We start from the raw sequence: 21,297 nt of genomic DNA, 5'->3' as shown, positions 1-21,297 counted from the left end.
TTGCATTACTGATCTTGACACCAGAAGGAGACACATTACAAGAAGATATATGCAGTTCTGCTTAATATGTTTATATGTGGTGAATTACAAGTCCCAGTGGTGCAGATAATTTAATTTGGTCAGTCTATTTTGGTCAGTTGTGCTATGAGCTAGATCCAGGGGCGATTGGTCATATCCATGGCATCTGGCCTCTTTTCAGTACAGTAATTCTTCAAGGTGAAGAAAAAAGGCAAATACTTCTTTGTAATCAACTTTAGCCTGCATTTAAGGCAAGCTAAGCTTTTGTTGCAGTGGTCTTTTAATATAATTCTGTGAGAGTCTGTAGTTTCCGTTTTAATGTTAATAATGTATAATCCATCAACAAGACGTAACACATTTTATACCTGTCCCAAGTCTTGCAAAGTGGAAGATCTAAGGATAGTAGTACTGGAATAAAGCTAGATCATCTGCTGCTGTGGCAGTCAATTTAGTACCAATTTAAACATTTCAAGGCTAAACTTAGAGTTTTGCTGGTATTGGATGCCTTCTGCTCACATCTGCATCAAACAGACATATCATTCTTGCTTGTCACGGTATCATAAATCATTAAGAATATGACATGTTGTGAATGGTAATGAGGTGCCAGAGCCCTGTCCTCTACTTCATTAGTCGGTTTAAACTTTAGGAATCATGCTTGTTATCGCATTGTTGTTGTTTTTTTTCCCTTTCTGTTACTGCATATTTGGATGCATGATAAGAGAAAAAAGATGAGCTATTCGATAAGTATGTTTTGTATTGTGATGATACTGCAATTATTATTTTAATATACTTTTTGTAGCAATACGTTCAGATAATTTAAAATAAAAATGCACATGCATTCATTTACTTTTCAAACTGTGTCAAAGTAAAAACTAACAAGACAAAACCAAGACCAGCCAAAGACTAGTGTACAATTTAGTTACTAGGGAAAATCATGAATACTTTCCAAAAAACAATACATTTCTTTAAAATGAAGAACTTTGTGTTGTTGCAATATATTTATTTTCTTGCAATATTGATTATTGCATCAGCCAATATTGCAGTATTTTCATGATATCTTGTGCAGCCCTACTGCACATTCAAATAGATATTCAAAAGATTGCAGTTCAGTTTAACTTTCAAAAAACTAAAAATACATTAAATTTGTAATAGTTTCATAATATTAATAATAATAATATAATGTGTATACTTAACTTTATTTATTTGTCTTTTTCTACTTTAACCATATGAACTCATCTTTTTTCTTTTGACCTTTGAATCTTATGGTACAAAGATTCTTGACTGACTTAGTAAGCAGAGCTTTACATAGGTGTAGAAAGAGTAAGATTCAGCCCTGAAAACGCCGTAATTCATTGGCCTTTTTGTTCAGACACCACTGGCCTGACCTAGATGGGAGGCGACCCACATGATGTGTCTTTAAGTGGCCCTGCATTAGTGTGGGGCAGAAGGAAAGGCTATTGAATGAGCTATATATACAACCATAACAGTGTTTACAAGCTTTTATGTCCACTGTAGACACACAGGCTAATGCCTCTGTGAGCTATACACTTTTCCAGGTTTCTTACGAAGTGAAAGTGAAAGGACAATCAGTTATTTGGGATTGTTGAAGACAACCACGACTATGTTGTTATATTTTACACCACTGTATGGTACATACAGTGCTTGTTTTTAATATCTAAATTGTTTATATTTTTATTACAGGAATAAATAGGCAAGGCAAGTTTATTTGTATAGCACAATTCGTACACAAGGTAATTCAAAGTGCTTTACAGAATAAGAAAGACAGTAAAATCACACAAATCAAAACATAAATAATCACAAATAATCATCATAAATGTACCATTAAAAGAGAAAAGTGCAGAATAAAAACCTTTCAGTCGATTCCCCATGTTTAGTCCTGACTCTGGGCACCAGCAGGAGGCCGGACCCTGAAGTCCTCAGTGTGCGAGATGGTTCATATGGCGCTAACATGTCGGAGATATACTTTGGACCTAGGCCATGGAGAGACTTATACACAAGCAGAGCTGCTTTAAAGTCTATTCTTTGAGCTACAGGAAGCCAGTGCAGAGACCTGAGCACAGGACTTATGTGCTCGTACTTCCTGGTTCTAGTCAGGACCCGAGCAGCAGCGTTCTGGATGTACTGCAGCTGTGTTAAGGCTCGTTTGGAGAGGCCAGTGAGCAGGACGTTACAGTAGTCTAACCTACTGGAGACAAATGCATGGATAAGTCTCTCTAAGTCTAGCTTTGACAGTATACCTTTGATTTTTGCAATGTTCTTTAGGTGGTAAAAAGCTGCAGATGTTATTGATTTGATGTGGCTGTTAAAGTTCAAGTCTGAGTCCATTATTACCCCTAGATTTCTAGCTTGAGTTGAAGGTTTTAGAGAGAGAGACTGGAGGTGACTGCTGACACTTTCTCTATGTTTCTGTGGGCCAAAGATGATTGATAGACTTCAGTCTTGTCTGAGTTTAGCAGAAGAAAGTTGTTTTGCATCCACACACTGATCTGTTGGATGCAATGAATCTAAATATAGATCCTAATGACAGTGGAATGAAATGGTCCAACTACTGGTGTTCAAAATGCATTAGGAAACAATATAATTAAAGTGGTGAAAGGTTTGCAATATTGCTCTTACATTTGCACTACTGTGTTTAGCAGGTGAACTTTTTGAGGCAAACTTGTTTTGATGTGACCATTGTCTTTTCCGTGACATAGGTCGGACCACCTGTACGTCTTCTTCATGCAGTGGAGTCCGGACATGTATGGGGAGGGTGTTCGAGGAATGGGACAAGAACCTGGTTTTATGGTCATTAAGAAAAACGAGGCCTCGCAAAGTTCTGAAGACGATCCCATCACAGACCTCAATGTCAAAGAGTGGGAGGTAATGTCCAAAAATACTAAAAAAAAAAAAAAAAAAAAAAAAAAAAAGTGCACCTATTTTGTATTGTCTTCAGCCATTATCACATACACAAGTTGTAATATATATTCTATTGTATGTGCTATTGGCTAATCCATATTTTATCTATATTATTATTATTATTATTATTATTATTATTATTATTATTATTATTATTGTGTGGTGCCTTTTAGTGAGTTTTTAAATCACTTTTTGTAATTGTGTTATGTAACATTCACAATCTAATACATTGTGAATTATTTTTATTTTCCATCTGAAATGTGAAGATGCAAATTTCAGTTAAATTGTGCTTTTGTATTGTTCATTGTATATTATATGTAAGTGATGTTCACTCTTGCTTTGCTTGGAAATGTGCTTATAGCTTCCAACAAAGTATTTTGCATGTTTGTGTAATTGTTTACTCTTGTGAGTCAGTGTATGTCTGTTGAGTGTCAATATTGTTGGTCATCCAAGACCCCAGACAATAAGTTTACAATTTATGCACTTATGTTGTGTTTGATAAAGAGTAGTTGCACTGTACTGTGTGTGATACTGTTGCTGTACCTTTAAATATCCTCCGGGTTTTCCGGATTGCGTCCCGCCTTTTAAGTTCTGTTCGTCCAATCACAAGCTGTGTTTCCTGCTGTCGCTTGTTGTCATTGGACGGTGGCGATGTCAATCGAATGATACGTGTAGAGACCTCGTTGAAGAGTAAAATGTTTCTATTTTAGTCCAGCGGGCTGCCAGGCCACACCAACTCTGGCTGTTTGTCTTCAGGGTGCCAAGGAGAACTTAAAGCATCTGTAATGTGACTGATGTTATCACCTTCTTCTGAGGGAAAGATATGTTTTCTAGGAGAGTAAAGGACCCAGAGAAACGGCTGACTCCTAAGTATACCTGTGTACGTCCCTTGTGTCTCATTCAAGTTTTCTTTCTCTGTACAATCTTGTTGGACGTTAGCTCGCTAGCCTTTTGCTAACTAGCCTCAGTGCTAGCCGGTAAGCCGGTAATCAGAAAGTGTAAACAAAGTGGTCAGTGTTCAGCTCATATGCATGAGGATGCAGCGCTGGGTTGTTTTCATGCTGTTGTGATCCTGTGTCAGGACAGAGTATTGGTCTGCTGCCTGTTAAAAGTTGGTAGGGCAAGGAATTTATAATTGATTTGTAAAGTTTCGCAATATTGTCTTTTATGGCATGCTTGAGGTCAGATCAAAGATCACAATAGCCAAATCATGTTTTTTTTCCACTTGTACGTAAATGTGTCTTGGCTTGTAGTTATCCCAAACTTCTTATAGCAATTGGATTGGCTGATTTCTTTTCATAAACTTGTACATTAGTATGCTGTTATCTCACAGGACAGATAAACTTAAGTCTCCCGTTAGGTGTAATCCTTTATTATTAATGAAGACAGTAGTTTACCTTTCTGCTGCATTATTGAAAGCTGTAAAGATGCTGCTTGTTGCTGACTAAGTTATTTACACAAGAACTAGAGCCAGTTATCCAATTATTTAAAGTTTTTAAAGTAGCCATTTAAATATAACTTGCCATTTTTGTATTGTACATGAGGTCAAACATGCTGTGCCAGTCTAGATGAATACGCCAACTTCTATTTAGAGGCAGCTGCTCTCAGTGGAGTAGTATGCAGTCACTTTCCTTAATCGAAGTTGTGTTCTTTATGGATTTTGCTGGTGTGGTTGATAGCAGAAAAACTTGTTATTGTTTTCAGTGTGTGGATCTTTTTAATATAATCTTCAAAAAAGCCACATTTACTTTACATGATGATTGAGGAAGTACACAAACATGCAAAATAAAAATGTACCTAGAAACATTAGTGTTTTACTAGCTCTAACTTCAGAGTTATTCTCCTTATTTCCCCAAGCCAGCAGCTGAACTGGCAGAGTTTTATGTTTGCACCTGTTCCTGTCTTTGTACACCAGGTAGTGTCTCTGACGGAGTACCACCGTCGAATTGATGCACTAAACAGTGAAGATCTGCGCTCACTCTGCAAACGACTCCAGGTGCCATGATTCACTGACTGCCCTACTGTAGCCATCCTGCCCTGGCCTCCACTGCCCACATCAACAACCAACCTGCTCCCCTAGGCTCCTCACTGCAGACTTAAGCATCCTCCTTTGCTTTAATTAAGGTTATAGGTTTATAGTTGTAATAGGTAAGGTATTCTTTTGTCTCTATAGGGAAATTTGTTCTCTATATCTTTCAACACCAAGGGAGGATGTGATGAACTGCAGTGAACAGACTGCAGATTTTGAACTAGAATCTTGGTCAGGGGTACCTGGTTGGGGCATTAACCTCTTTTGCATCTTTAGTCTGATGTGTTAGTATGCTAGTAAGTAGTAACACCTCTAGCCCAAACTGGTTTGAAGGTGATTTATGAAGAAGCTAAATCTTGCTTTAAAGAACATCTTTATCATTCATGGCAGAAAATGGTCTTGTTTTGAGTTTGGTGGTTGTCACGTGACAGCAGCCTTATCTCCTTGTGTCAGGCTTTCTGTCTTAGCCTGGCTGTTTTAAAGTACAAGGCTGTCTTCCAGTGTGTTAGTTTGTTGCAGTGCTTAGAAAAGACAAACGTTTTGAAATGCCTTTGATGTTAAAATGTATTAACTGTAGAGCTAGGGATACTTGGTAAGGGGTAGTAAGAGGAGCACTATAGAGACAATGTGATGTTGTCAGTGATAGGCTGTAGAAAGACAGGGAGACAATGCAGGTAGGCACGATTTGAATGCGCACTGAAACATGAGCTCATCCCAAGAACCAATGGGAAAGCAACTCGTAATTAGCCTCTTTTATTGAGGAAGATAAAGCAGATAAGTCCAACCGTCGGCTGGTCAGAGAAACTGTACCAACAGCCGAATGCTAAATATTCATTTGGCTGAGTTAATGTTCCCCCTTTCAAAACTGTCTCTTTTCTTGTGATCCCAGTCCTGCCAATCCCAACCCAGTCATCTGGCATTGACAAGTGGCATCAGCTGTCATCTTCAGTCTTTAATCACTGTACTGATAGAAAATGTTCACCCTAAAATTTTCCCTCCCAGTGTTAGACCAGAATACTTTAGTTATTTTACCTCTAGATAGTTAGTTTAACCTTTTGTATGTTGTTAGTAAAATTGAAATCTGAAAAAATAATGGTTAGCACAAAATATAGTTTATTTGAAAAGAGAAGAAGCAGCGGGGACACTTTCTGCATAGAAACATTTAAAAAATACAAAAGTTTACCTTATAAACTTTGCTGCCACTTGTTCTCATGTCTGACTTTTTTTGTTGGTCTTCTAGATCACCACCAAAGAAGAGGTCAACTCCAAACATGGCCCGTCCATCAAGGCCGAGCTGGAGCCTGAAACATTCAAACCTAATCTCAAGGAGCCCAGTGACCTCCTGGAGGCGGACCAGATAGAGAAGGTAAAGTCTTGGTATGGTTAGCCCCATAGTGTAATGCTCTAAGATCCGTCTGCTTTAATTAAATACATTTTTATTCAACTGGCCTTTTTTTACACTAATAGTTGTACAAGTTGTACAGAAATTTGCAACTTGTGTTCTTTATTCAATACAACTTGTTTTGGAATACAAATAAACAATTAATATTAATTTACGTATTGTTAAAGGAGACCTATTAAAATTAGTTTAAATACTGACTGATTCATGCACACTTGAGTAATCTTAACCTCGTGCATTCAAGACATCATGGCATTGATCAGTGCTTACTATCACTTTTTTACTTTTATGTTTGCATGATGTTTACGTTGCTGTACCATAAAGGGGCAGTTTTCAACCGGAAGTGAGCAAACCTATTTCTTTTATTCAGGTATTGTTACTTGAAATTTGTCTTCAAGTGTTACATTACATTGGAACACCATATGTGTTACATATGCATTCTTTTTATACTTCTTAGAGCATTTTTTTAGGTTGAAACATCTTCTCTTCTCTCCCTTCCTTGAAAGGGTCAGCACTGTAAATTATCTGCTTTTCTAAGCAGTGTAGGGAACATTGGTTGCTCATAATTCTTTGAGAAAATTGTGCTACTATGGTCCTGTTCAGACCTGCATATGACATACAGAGTTTAAACCAGAACGGCAGCTTGTGTTTTTGGGTAATGTGACTCCAAGAACCGTTAAAACATATTTCAGAACACTACAACCGACTGAAGCCAATTTATCCACAATAACATAATTCACATTATAAAAAATATTTGTATTGTTCTATTTATGTTCTTTGTAATACATGTAATAATAGATTTAATTATTGACCCGCATGTGAATTCTTTGTTGGCAGAAATTTTGCTTTGGTCAGTCGTAAGTCTGTTTATTATCACATTTGTATCTTGTGTTTCTTGCTATTCCCAATTCTATTTTTGCTCGTTGTATTTGTAAAACAAACCAACGGTGCCCTTTCACCTTCATTTGTCAGTTGTATACTTGGGGAATAAACAGCAGTCACTGCAGTAATAAACATAATCCCAGCACAGATCTTTTCTTTAGTAGTTGTTTGGTGGATGAACAAATGCATTTACCACAGAAAATAATGGTTTTATTTATAGGCATGATAGAAGATGCAAGTGCAAGAGTCTTTAATGCATGTTCAGTGTGTGTTGCTAAGAGAAAAACTATACCAAACAATTAATGACTGAATTTGCTCTTTTAAAATATCCTAAATAAGCCAAGACTAACTTGTAACATGTAACATATAACATATGGACAATGGAAGTATAACATAAATAACTTATTTACTGGAAGACTTCTTGGCACTAAACCAATTTTTACATCTTTATGATTTAATTTCTTGTTCATGTTGCCAGCTGTGTTTGTCTTCATTGTAGAGGGTGTTTCTAAAGATAGGATGAGACAGGAGCCTATCCTGAGCAACTGGGTTTCCTGTATTGTAGAATAACACTCACATAAGTCCCAGTTGCCATATTGACCCATAGACTGCCAATATAGAGCTTTCCGTAATCACCCAGAGGAGCTCATATAGAGCTGAGAGTGGAGCAGAGGTGAGGTGAGTCGGGCCACATCTGCTCAGGGCATCGTTTCCACACCAATGATTACAATGCTGTACCGCAGAGAATTGTGCTGAACCAACAAGAAACAAGCGAAACACATTTAGGAACCAGAGGGGTGATGACTGGACTGGGAAGAGTTGAGGTTACGTTGTAATGATAACTGATAAAAGTAGTATTTCTTATCTTTGGAATACATTCAACATGTAAAAAAAAACAACTGTCAGTTATATAGTTTTATTCACTGATTAAAGCCAGACCTTTCCTAAATATTATGTCCAGACAAATCTAAACAAAGGTAGATTAGAAAAAAAAAGTAAAAACATATAGTTGTTTTTGCACAAAGTAAAGGCTATTTGCATACAATGAAAGGAACTGAAGAAGCAGCTTGGATGAGCAGCGAAACGTCCTCATTCCTACAACGATTTGTCCAGTTGACAGATTTAAATTTCATCTTTGCTATACAATGAAATGATCTTGCTGCTGCAAAGGTATAACCAGCTCAAGAAGCATACTGGTTTGTGACTATTTGGACATAGGGGGCATTTTGTGCCATTCATGGTGTAGGCGTGGGGGCAATCATGACTATTTTCTCTTTAAAATGCAAACATCTCCATTCTCCTTTAGCTGCACACTACAGTCACAGTTAATCCTCTGCAGTGTGGTAGGAGGCAGCGGCTCTCGGGGAGCACTGGCCCTCTCCCCTCTGTCCCGCTCTGCTCTGTGGAGCCCTGTTACTCTTCTTTAAACGCCATGCTGTGTGAAAAGGTCACTGCAGATGTAATTGAGCATTGGTGGCTGTGGCCTTTCTGTTTCATTTCCTCCCCATTTTCCTTGTTCTTTATTGCTTTCTTTTTCAGTGGACATTAGGTTTTGAAGACCTAAAGGGTTGTGATATAAGCAAAGCCTACCATTAATATCTATATAATGAAACCTGTACACATTTTGTGTTCTTTCTGCAGCTTGCCAAGAATCTCCCACCCCGGACCATTGGGTACCCATGGACGCTGGTCTTTGGCACGGCAAAGCATGGCATGAGCATTAAGACTCTGTACAGAGCCATGCAGGCCCAGGACACTCCTGTACTGCTAGTGATCAAAGACAGCGATGGCCAAGTAAGCTAATAAACATACAGCACTCAATGTATTTTATTTAACCGCTATTCCCCATAAAAATATACAACCTTTGTGTCTTTTTCAGGTCTTTGGTGCATTGGCATCGGAACCCTTTAAAGTCAGTGATGGCTTTTATGGCACTGGAGAAACCTTCCTGTTCACGTTCAACCCAGAGTTTGAGGTTTGTCATGACTTTTATAGTTTTATTATAGTTTTATGGTTCTAGCTTTATAACTATTACCATATTATGTAATGTATTATTGTATTGTGTAATGCAATTCTGTCGTAGAATATTTTGGATCAAGTTTGACCAACAAGGTAAATTATATCTGTTTGAAAATTTGTCAACAGTTTCAACAGAGATTATAGTTGTTGGAATTATCTTGCATATTTTAAACCTAAAACAGCTTATTTTTCATCTTAAACTTCACACAGAATTCTAAGGATTATTTTTTTAAGGAACAAGAACTTGGGTGTCTGTCTGTGCATAGCTCAGACATGAGGTTCATGTCCTAAAGCTGGTGTGAGAAGTTATTAAAACTCTTATACATTAAATATTTAGGAGTTGGAGTTCTATAAACTATACAAACATTTTAAAGCAGGTAACATTTGATTTACAACAATGGGACAATTTTTCTAACACTTTGCAAACTCGAATGTCTTTAATTAAAACAGATATATTGCCACGTATACATTTTTACGTTGCAATGCTTCCCCTCTCTCCCCTGGCCAAATATTTTGAAAAGCTTCTCTAGTTTCAAAATATTTATGGAATGAAACTGGCCACATGTCTCTTTAGTTCCTTTGCAACGTCATAAATGTTCAGGTGGCCTTTCAGTACCCAATTTCAAATACTACTATTAGTGTTTTGTTTTATTTCCACTCTCTTCATGGTTCTGCCCAACAAGTTACTCTTCATGGAAATACATGGAAGAAAATCTAGTTCATCCTCTTAGATTAAGGGACCTGATTTACTCCGCTATTCCACTTAAACAAGCAAAGACTCGCTTTGGCCCAATAATTACTAATCTTCTATCAGTCTGGCGAAATGTGTAAAAAGAATCAAAAACCTTACAAAAATGGCATAAGAACAGTCCACTTTTCCATTACTATTCATTACTCTCTGGGCCAAACCATTAGCATTTTCACAATGGGAAGAGAAAGGGATTCATGTATTAAGAGACATTTTTGGCGACTGTGGACTTCTCCCCTTTAACGATTTATGTGCCATCTTTAATCTGTCAGCATCTTTTTTGTTGTACCTTCAGTTGAGATCCTCCATGCGCCTCTGGGGTTCCATGGACTGAACCTCTCACCACACACAAATTACACAATATATTAAATAGAAACATTAAAAAGAGATTTGTTTCACAAGTATTTCATTTATTATTGACTGCAAATTATAAACCATTGAAAATTGAAAACATGTGGAGTAAGGATTTGGATGCAGTAATGGAGAATGACAACTGGAAAAGAATATGGAACACAATTGCTTATTCATCAAAAAATCCAAACCATCAGATATTTCACTTTAACTTTCTACTAGAATTTATTTAACACCAAAAAAGAGGTACCTGACGAAACTCACTTCTTCTCCAAATTGTGATAAAATATCAGAGAACACGACTGGCAATTTTATCCACATGTTTTGGGATTGTAAAGATGTCAATACATTCTTATTTACCTAAAATGTTAAACAAAGATTTTTGTTTTTCCCCACTTATCTTTTTAATTAACAATTTTTCAATTTTTATTAAACTGGTCCTTTTCTCATATAAAGATACTACTGGCAAGTTTAACAGCAGCGAAAAAAATGCTGGCCCTTTGCTGGCAAACATCTAACAATTTGACTCCGTGTCACTGGATCAGTACCTTTGGTTACATCATTAACATGGAATTATCAGTAGCTATCTCATTATGGAGTCAAACCTTATCAGAACTGGATAATCTCAAATAAGCAAAGTTCAACAACTTATAAGAGGAAGAAATTTGTTTTATTGTATTATATATATATATATATATATATATATATATATATATATATATATATATATATATATATATATATATATAATATATAATATAAATATAATATATATAATATAAATATAATATATATAATATAAATATAATATATATAATATAAATATAATATATATAATATAAATATAATATATATAATATAAATATAATATAAATATATATAATATAAATATACTGTATATCAAAAGTAGCTGTAAAGGACCTTTAATTAATTAAAAATATATGAATATGAGTTTGTATTGTATTTTTGATTGCCAAAAAAAAAAAAAAAAACTCTTATCCAAAAACTCTGAGTACTGTTTGATGCAAGGAATGCTGTGGCGCTGAGTTCTTTTGGTCATATTCTAAAGTAGAGGCCTTCAAATTCTTTAGTCTGAAAAATGTACAGTCTTCATAATAACTCTTGTTGACTAGTTTTAGAAGTAAGTGCATTCTTACACCTACTACTAGAATTTGTGTTACAACTTTGAATACTGCTTTTACTACTTCTGTCTATGACGTGTAGTGGTACTAAATCTAATAGTGCCACTAGTACCAGTCAAACACTAGGGAGATTATGTAGCCACTTGATTACTCCTAATTATATTCTTTATTTTCTTTCAGGTGTACAAATGGACAGGTGACAACATGTTCTTCATCAAAGGCGATATGGACTCTTTAGCATTTGGAGGAGGGAGGTAGGCATCACTTTTGGGCTTGTCATGTTTGTGCTGAAAATGCCTTAAAATAATAACCACTTTTTGTTCTTAGTGGTGAGTTTGGCTTGTGGCTGGATGGCGACCTGTACCATGGTAGGAGTCACTCTTGTAAAACATTCGGGAATCCCATGCTCTCGAAGAAGGAGGATTTCTATGTGCAGGACATAGAGATCTGGGCATTTGAATAACCCCACCATGCACCACAGGGAAATTAAAAACAAAGACCTGTTAAGGGCAAAATAAAGGAGTGTGTCTCCTTTTTTCGAACAATGGCAACGTCCCAAAACCTGCACATCTCCAGGGCTCCCGGTGGTCGGAAGCCAGCTAACGGATGCTTGTTGTGCATTACTACTGCAGTTACTCTGGAGCTTTTATTTTTTTCTTTGTGAAAAATACCTATGTGTGTATCTTGTTACCGCCTTGTGCAGCGTCTTTGCAGGGTAGTGTGGCTAAAGAAGGCCTGACGATGGTACAGACAGACAGGCCTCAGGAAATGCCCACCAGAGCTGTTCTCCACTCCATTTGTGGGGGAGTGGATAGTTTTGGACAGAAAAAAAAACAACAACAACCGGCAACCCTGGTCCAGAAACTCAAGGACTCGCACCTCTCAAAACGCCCTTAGACATGTGTGTTTCAGTAGGATGTTACTCACTGTGCTGCAGACAGAAAGCCAAGATAACAAAAACACATTCCATTAATGTCAATGATGGAGTGTCAGTGATTTGTGGTAAAACGGAGACATCAGAGGCAGCAGCCGGATGCAGTGCCTCTAGAGTCTATGTCGCTCTGGGCGCACCAGTCTTTCTCCCGTATAGTTTTGGGTTGTGTTCTGAGGCTAAACTATTAGTATTGTGTATTGTAGTCCTCCTGTTGTTCACTGTCATAGCACACCATCTGAAAGCACATAGCTATAATCGGATCACCCATCGTCGTCGTTCTGTTCAGTGGGTGTACGTGTGAGTCCAGCTAACACCAGCTCCTGTCCGGACGCTGGCTGTACTGTTTGTAGACAGTAACGTGTTGCAATAGATTTGTGGAATATGCAAATAACTGTCCTGTGACCTCAAATACACAGGTGGGGCATTTGTGCCTCTCCTGTCGCTCTCCAGAGAGACACTTGTAAAGCTTTTATGTCTTATACACAATTGCTTTTCTGGGTATAATTTGAAAAGCCTGAGACATGGTTAACTTGTTTTTCATGCATATATGACAATTATATATTGGTATATATGATTATATAGCACTTATATAATCATATATATATTTGCTGTTATGTGTGACAGTGATCTATTTGTGCTGAAATTTCAGCTGTTACAATATCATGTATATTACCCTGTAAATTAATGTTATAATAGTAGATTTGTTCCGAATATATATATATATAAATAATAATTCTATATAAATATATATATATATAAAAGTGTGGATTGGTGGGTTGCTTCTAGCACTTTAATCTGGTTTAACAACATCAAGGCCAGGTTGTTAGATTTCTCTTTAGCAGTAGCTGTACAATACTTTTTTGTTTAGGTCATTAAGATGTTAACTGTTAGTAGAAAGCTTGCTGCTACAATATCAATAAGGGTTTGCCCTAACGCTCTGTGTCTCTGTGAGGATGCTGAGGTGAGAGGGTGGCGTATTGGTCTTGTCATGGGCCAGTCTTCAGACGGGTAGGAATGCAGGCAGACCGACCTCTGACAGGTGGACTGAACAGTGGAGCCCCCTGCTGGTCTTCCATGCCTGTATTTACGTCCATGTGAAGAGAGAGAGTCACTAAGAATAATATGGATAATTCTTCCAATGATTTCACCAGAATACCATGTACCAGTGATGTATAAAGAAACCAATAAAGTTGAATTAATTGTTGTAACCCTGGATGTGTCTGGATTCATCATAATGGATACATTTTTATTTTTTTTTGTGTTTCGTAAATAATTTGCTTACAAATCTAGTCTAAATCAAAATTAATTATATAGCTTTAAACTCTATGACCAAAAGCAGAATTTATCATAAAAATGTCCGTTAATTTAAAATTAAGAGCCAATGTAAAGTATTTTCAATGTTCATTTTTTCTCAACTGATTTATTGTTCATGAGCGCCATCTAGCGACTCTTTGATTCACGTGACGCTGCATTGTGCAAAAAGGACGACCAATATTTAAAACAGATTGAATGCAGCTAAAAAATGTTAAAACTTTTGTTTTTTTTAATCTGTGAATTTACCTTTGGAATATTTTGTAAAAAAAAAAATATAATATATTTTCTGGGCGAATGACTTCATAAGATTATCTCTCTGAAAATCACCATTCTAGCCAGCATATGGGACTTGTCTGTTTAGTCAGACAAATAACAGGAAGTTAGCCTATGTCTTACAGCAGTTCACCCCATCAACATGTCAGTTTTCTAGGAATAAGAGAAAGTGCAAAAGTGCAAAGACCATAGTACAATGACATTATGTAGTAATATATTTGCCTGTCCTGGAGCTGCAACACCAGCAGGACACTTGAAGTCTAAACAACACAGCGTGCTCTGTAAAATCACATTCACAAAATGTTTAATGAAATAATTCCCTCCATTTTAAATTGATACAAATGAAACGACACATTAGTAGTAACAATATTACATTAACAACACAAGCAAAACATACACAAATCATAAACATAAACACAAACATAGGAATTAGGTCATTTGATCCAAATGATTGTTTGTTAGACAGATCAAACTGTCTCATTTATGTAAACAGGGTATCCATCTTGCACAAAAAACAACATAGTTTCTGTAATAGTCTCAAATAAAGTAAATGTCAAAATAACCCAGCAGCATACAGCCGGGTGATTGTTTTGTACATGTAGTAATACATTTTTTTTTATATAATCACTAAAAGTTCTAGTCTAACATTTTTAGCTACCCTATATGGCCCCCTTAAAGTGGCATCTAAATATTCTATTTTCTGAACCTGAATTCTGTACAAGCAACCTTGTCTCAAGAGCAACATTTTGGGCAAAACTATTAAAATGTCACCACCAACATAAGGCACAGAGTGAAGTAACCCACATATTCTACTAGTGCTTGTTCTTAGAACAACTTGTTACCTCCTATTATCAAAAAAAAAGTCCTCTTTTTTATATTTTACAGTTTTTCCCCACAATTTTTCTAATCTAATCTTTTGCAGTCTGTGCCATGAAAGCCCTGGAAATAAAAGGATGTCTACCCTGTTTGAGAAATCCCTACATTTTTAAGGTTTACACTGGAAAAATGAACTCTATAATTCTATTAGTTTGTATTTCTTTAGTAAACCAGATACTTAAGTTCAGAGTATATGAGAGGGAACATCACAGTACAGGCTCGATAAAGGATGGCCACACTTTTAAATAGGGCCCTGTGTTTGGAGCTCCAGGATTCAGATCTGAAGTTGAAATAAACTGCATACAGTGCCACAGCAAAGAAATGTCCAATCAGGGTCGCCGGTTTGGGGGACAAACTGCAAGAGGAAAGAAAATAATTAGCCAAAACAATACTCCAGGGGAATCTTTAATTTAAATCATTTAGGGAGGGAATAAGGACATCTATTAGCCTACTTCTTAAATCCCACAAATAAGTAATTGTTCATACATTTTATTTTACCCTCTCCTTTTTTCTCCTTCTCATTCCTTCTGTCTATCAGGTATAACGGCATAAAGCTAATCGTCTCTACCATTTGTCTACCATGATCATCGTCTTCATGTAAAATAGTCATATTTACACTGTATTCTGAGACTCTGGTCCTTGTTAGTTTTATATATATATATATATATATATATATATATATATATATATATATATATATATACTTTTTTTTTTTTTTCAAGGAAGGAACATTGGAACACTCTATGGCACAGGGAACACTGATGGGAAGTGAAGTACCCATCAATGACCAGGGGCTCTCACCATGACGTAGGAATGTAGGAAATAGGAGTGCATATTTCAAAAATGCAAAGCTTATCATATTTTAAAAATGGAAACATTGTTTTTGCATTTGCATTATTAATTTTATTTTTTTTAGCCAACCCCCCATTCACCCAGTGACCAATGGCGAAACTTCACAAAACTTTGTCCAGAATTAAAACTAATTTAAAATTTCTGAAAATAAATAAAATGGCACATCAGCACCCATACACAAAAAATGCATTAGGGTCCCTGTACTTTAACAAACTCATCCTAAGGTTTTTGACCTAGCATCACCAGAATGATTCTGTATCAGGCAAGTTGGACATTAAAAGTCGTTAAAAGCTTTAAAATACTTTGTCCCATTTTCCTATGAATTATTGAATTTATTAAACATTTAAAAGAAGCACAACCTAAAATGTGGGAAAATTTCCAAATGTCTCATTAGCACCCCCAGCTGGGTGAAAGATGAAACACACATAAAAATGATAGTGGACATAATAATGCAACCCAACAAAGGAATAGAGTGTGGCGACAGTGCACCACAGCATAAATTGTTCCCACTATACTTTTACCAGGCTAGCCAGCCCACCACCCCCCAGCGCAGGATCACTGCTGATCTCTTGTGGATATATTTACTCTTCATACTATTTCCAACAGTGCAATGTTAATTTGTAGATTGAAACCCTGTTTACACTGAAGTAGTATAGACCAACTAAGAACCATAATACATCATAAATATGTCATAATAAGGTTGATGCTTACACGGACAGAAGACCGATAGGCCCAGACACACACTCCCCACCAAGTTTAAAGTACTGGAAGCACGCTTTCCTCAGCTCATGGAGTGAATCTGAAAAAAACATCAAATCAATCACATATGACAGGAGTTTGCCTCATATTTGTGCATTTAAAATGTCAGTGTTCTTGTTCATTTTTATGTAAGATAAACAGGAGCTCACTGTCTGTGGCTGCAAACAGCTCGTACAAGGCCTGTGCCAAAATGTTGACCACAAAAGAATGTGATGACTTGCGTTCCCAGTGGAATTTTTTCTTTGCCTGTTCAAAAGTAAAGAGAGAGGGTGAACACAGTAGTTCCTCTGTCTCATAATGCACAGGTCGTAAGATAACTCTAAGACTCAACTAACACAAACTAACAGTTCTTCACCATGAATTCATGTAATTTTGAGCCACAGGAAGTAACTTTATACTGACCACCCTTATCCTTATGGGTGATTGATAATAGTTAATTTAGAATTCATAATTAGTCCTAATGTTAAAAAGATCATTTTGAAATTGCTGCTCCTCAAACTAAGAAATAAGTAATAAAACAAAATAAAAGGATTCAAGTTAAGACAAACAGGAAACAGAGTCCAGGGTAGAAGAGTAACTTAACCATATCAAAACAGATCCTGAAAGCTACTACTTTCTCAGATAAGTTTTCTCAATGTCAATTATCCCTTTATACACATGCATTACAATATTATGTTTGTCTTGTTTTATTTGTACCTGCAGCAGTGCCCTGTCATCGTACAGATCGGGGATGTTTTTGAGCAGGTCTCTCCATATGTGCACATCATTTAGAGCCACACTCATGCCTCCTCCCGTCAGAGGGTGCCTCATGTTGTACGCATCGCCCAAAAGGAGCACACCTGTGAGAGACAGACTGCCATTTGTATTTCATCCAAAAGACATCAGCAGATTTTCCAAGTCAATATGTTCACAGTTTCAAATAGTGCCAAAACTGCAGTGGAGTGTGCAGTTTCTCTGATGATGTGGCATCTGTTGTACGATGGTTTAAAGGCTTTTTGGAAATTAAAAGCATGATTTTCAACAACCAAACCAATTTTCATAATTTTATTTCAGCTTTCCCCTTCTGGGGTTATCTCCTGGTGTGAACTGATGTCATTTGTTTTTGTTTTCTTTAAATGTCAAAAAATGCATAAGAATATATCGCATGTGCTAACAAATGTAGTGTGTTGATTTCCTGACATGTCTGTATGGGGGTGGGTAGTATTTGAGTTACCTGGTTTGTTCACAGGGGAGGGGGGGAGGAAGCTGGCAGGCATGGACCTCAGTCTATCATTCTGCAGTGCCTCCAAGAAGGGTTCCTGTAGATGCTCTAAAGAATAGAGAGAGTCTTAGTCCTACTTGACCCCATATAGAGTAGATTTAGGTTAAGTTGTTGTTGACTTGCTACTGTTGAGCTAGAGGGCACTCAACATAGGGTAGAAGGCTGAATATTGTCCTTGCTTTACCTGGCAGCTGAGGGTGGACCTTATCGACCATATAGTCTGAGAGGTTGCGTGGCATCTCTCCTCTGATGTCCACAAGGACTCTGGTCTCACTGGAGGAGATTTGATAGATGAGGACTGGGCTTGGGTTTGCAAGGACCAGTTCTGCGTGATTGGGTTTGAACTGTGGGCAGTTCTGGCCAAAAAAAAACAACAAAACATTTTAAAGCAATAAAAAGTGCCAGACAGCATATAGTAGCTAAGACAAAAGGAATGCACAATAAATATAAAATATTAAAAAATAAAGCTGTGTAGTAGACATATGTATTAAGTTATTTCACAATCAAAACAATCAATGCCAAAAGACTATACCTTCATAAGACATCCAACAAAATGAGATGAGACATGTGCCTTCCCAGAAACAAGGCTTTTTCTGAACTTTGAGAAGCATCCATCTGCTACCACTGTCAGAGCTGCATGGATAACCTACAAACACAGGATATGACATGAATGTAAGGACAGTTTTCCTCCAAATGTTTAGCTGTGAGTGCCTCTCTCACCTTATTGTCTCCAGTTTCTTTATCTCTGTATTGGACACCAGTGACGCCATTTTCCTCTTCCTCTAAACTGGTCACTGTGCCTTCAATGAAAGTGACACTAGAGGGCAGAATACCAGAAAATATATAAGTATCAGACACAAGCCACAAATTAAACTTATCGGCCTATTTGGTTAAGAAGAAGAAAACTGATATTAAAATGGTTTTGAACATACTTCCTAGCATTGGATACTTAATTTGAGACATTTCTGACTTGGTTTTGTTTCAGCATCATTTTAGTGTGTGCCATTTAATTGTAAGTCAGTCTGTCGTACTTTCTGATTGAATGCAGGAGGCACTGGGACCATGTATGTTCTGTCCAATCACAGCTGTTCACAGACTCACTTGGGCTGGGCCATGGCAGCTCTCCTCAGGCCCATGATGAAGCGTCCATGATGGAACGCCCTGCCACACTGCACGCCCTCATCTGTCTGAGGGTACGGGATCTCCACCTCCGCCCTGCTGTCTGTGTCGTGGATCACATACCCATTCACCACGTGAGCATCCAGGCCCTCCACTGAGGCTGGGAGGAGCAAACAGGAGGAAGTTAGAGATTCACATGTATTCTTTATGCAGTCTGAGGTATGAACAAAGAAAAATACCATAGCAATATTATGCCACAACCCATATCTATTTATTTACACCCACAATGCACTTGTTTTTATTTGTGAAACTGCTTGTTGCATTGTTGTATTGATGAATTGTTTATCTCTTTGGTCAGTGGTCATTTATTCAGATATATACTGTGCCTCACCTTCCAGTCCTAGTGCTTTGAGAACTTTGTAACCTCCAGGCTGCAGCAGTTCTCCCACAATACGGTCTGGCTCTTTTAGGTCCCTCTCCACGACAGTCACCCTCCTGCCATCCTGGGATAGCACTGCTGCCATCGCCGATCCCAAAACTCCTCCTCCAACTATTATCACATCAGGCTCTGTGTTCCCCACTACACCGGATGATGAGGGTGTTGCAGACGTAGAGGAATCCTGGTTCAGTCTTCGTCTTGTTCTGTAGCCCTAGAGGAAAATGCAAGAATTATATTTTAAGCTTTGCATAAAATGAACTGGAACCAGAGATGTAAAATCTGTATGGATGCTTATTATGAGTCTACAAAGAAAATCTCCTTTTTCACCTTACAGTCAGCCATTTTTATGTCTTTTTTTTATCATTTGTAAGTTACTTGAGTATCACTTCTCCCTGTTTTTCTGTATTATTGTCATCATTTTTGTTTTGTGTAATTATGTATTTATTTTTGCAATATCCTTTCAGAACATTTTTATACTGGCATTAAGATGAAGTATAATAGTATATGTAACATAGCATATTCAAAATTAATATGTAGCAAGAAAATAAAAAAACAAAAAACAACTTAATATGGCAACGTTGGGTTATTTTAATAAAAATAGTGAATACGTTTTATGCAATGGTCTTTGTTTAATCTACAGTTATAAAATGGTTGTCTATATCTCTCTTGCTCCTATCCATAAATGCACATATTGTTGACTTACCCTTTCAGATGACGTCTTTGCTTTGTCCTCCAATGAAGAATTTTGGGGGATTAATTCTTTAACAAAGGGCACAACTCCCAGAAACGTCAAAGGCGCGTTTAGCAGCTGAGACAGGCGCACTTTGTGTCCGTGCGCATATTTGAAATAAAGGAGCAGCGCAGTGATAAATAAAGCCACTGCTATGACTTCTCTGTGAAGAAAAGTCAACACTGTGTCTGACTTCTTGTAAAGATATGTAAAGCTGGCGATTCCAAGAAAGGTCCACATTTTAAAAGCAAAAGTTAAAATATTAACAAAAAAAAACAACTACAAATTTATAGAAATAAATTGAAAAAAAAATTATCTATGTTGTTGTTTGCTGCAAAAAAACACATGAGACAAAACCCTATCTTTGAAGCCCATGATAATTTCTGTGGTCACGGTCAAATAGATGCTGAATATTTTATGATAATAACAGCCACCAGTGACTTTGGATTTGGTGGCTCCTAGTCCCTCCCCCAAGGACTAAAGCGACCAATCAGGAGTGACGCGTCCATGAGCAGAGCTCACGCTATCTTTGGATTGGACAACACCACAAGCACAGGGCCTCGCACAGGTTTATGATTGGATGAGCTGCTGACAGGCTGGTAGTATGATCTGATGTCAGTGGAAAGGTGCAGTAACTTTACCTTCTGTGAAACCAACAAAGTACAAGTGAGTCTTAGGGAAAAAAATACTTGTGACTTTTTATGAAACTACTTACTCATCTGTGGAGATACAAATATCCTGTTAAAGTTTTGAAAACTCACAGTGCAATAGGCTATATAGCAGTTGTTTTTTCATGTATTTATTAGTTAAGTTAGGGGAATATTCAAATAGTTACACCAGTGTCCTGCCAAAGCTGTGTGATTTAACTCTATGTACAACTTGAAATGTTTCTTCAGACCATGAAGCTTCAAGAAGGCAATGGCACTCATAGCATCTGTTAACAATGTAAATAAAATAATTATTCATTTAAAGGCCAAATTAAAAAGGCACAGTTCAATTGATGCCTTATAAGAATAATAATGCCTTGGGTTTATATAGCACCTTTGATGATACCCAAAGCGTTTATATTCCACCCAGTAACACATATAATGATAAATTAATCTGTTATTCATTTGAGTTATAATGTGTGCCTGTGTTTAGGCTGTAACATACTAAGTTTTCTGCTCCCAGCTTCTTGACAATATCCTTCTTTTCTCGAGCTTCAGCATAAGCCAGGACATGGCACTCACCATT

General features: G+C 37.0%; 2 protein-coding genes across 5 annotated transcripts in view; one reads left to right on the top strand and one right to left on the bottom strand.

Moving 5' to 3' along the window:
• oxr1a (oxidation resistance 1a) overlaps positions 1 to 13,649 on the top strand; it is a 133,010-nt gene extending 119,361 nt beyond the window's left edge. For 2 of the 4 annotated variants that reach the window (XM_033981697.2, XM_033981698.2), the window contains 7 exons: positions 2,736 to 2,901; positions 4,853 to 4,933; positions 6,207 to 6,332; positions 8,889 to 9,041; positions 9,127 to 9,222; positions 11,688 to 11,761; positions 11,835 to 13,649. In XM_033981697.2, the coding sequence (XP_033837588.1) occupies positions 2,736 to 2,901; positions 4,853 to 4,933; positions 6,207 to 6,332; positions 8,889 to 9,041; positions 9,127 to 9,222; positions 11,688 to 11,761; positions 11,835 to 11,970 (832 nt within the window). In that variant the 3' untranslated portion in view covers positions 11,971 to 13,649. Of the gene's footprint in view, positions 1 to 2,735; positions 2,902 to 3,609; positions 3,818 to 4,852; positions 4,934 to 6,206; positions 6,333 to 8,888; positions 9,042 to 9,126; positions 9,223 to 11,687; positions 11,762 to 11,834 lie in introns of those variants that run through there. The other 2 variants (XM_033981700.2, XM_055227528.1) reach the window with 2 other exon arrangements.
• Positions 13,650 to 14,673: 1,024 nt separating this feature from the next.
• On the bottom strand, positions 14,674 to 20,318 carry sqlea (squalene epoxidase a). Its single transcript, XM_033981766.2, has 11 exons — positions 20,038 to 20,318; positions 19,287 to 19,545; positions 18,878 to 19,055; positions 18,497 to 18,593; positions 18,309 to 18,422; positions 17,961 to 18,132; positions 17,729 to 17,824; positions 17,212 to 17,354; positions 16,665 to 16,761; positions 16,468 to 16,555; positions 14,674 to 15,259 (listed from the first exon to the last, which is right to left on the bottom strand). Exons 1-11 carry the CDS (start codon positions 20,302 to 20,304, stop codon positions 15,067 to 15,069), a joined length of 1,704 nt encoding a protein of 567 aa, XP_033837657.1. The 5' UTR covers positions 20,305 to 20,318; the 3' UTR covers positions 14,674 to 15,066.
• Positions 20,319 to 21,297: the final 979 nt, after the last annotated feature.

The sequence above is a fragment of the Periophthalmus magnuspinnatus genome, chromosome 16, assembly GCF_009829125.3.
Source record: "Periophthalmus magnuspinnatus isolate fPerMag1 chromosome 16, fPerMag1.2.pri, whole genome shotgun sequence".
In the NCBI taxonomy this organism is placed as follows: domain Eukaryota; kingdom Metazoa; phylum Chordata; class Actinopteri; order Gobiiformes; family Gobiidae; genus Periophthalmus; species Periophthalmus magnuspinnatus.
The sequence above is the reverse complement of the archived record's forward strand: the minus strand, read 5'-3'. Positions and strand labels throughout refer to the sequence as shown.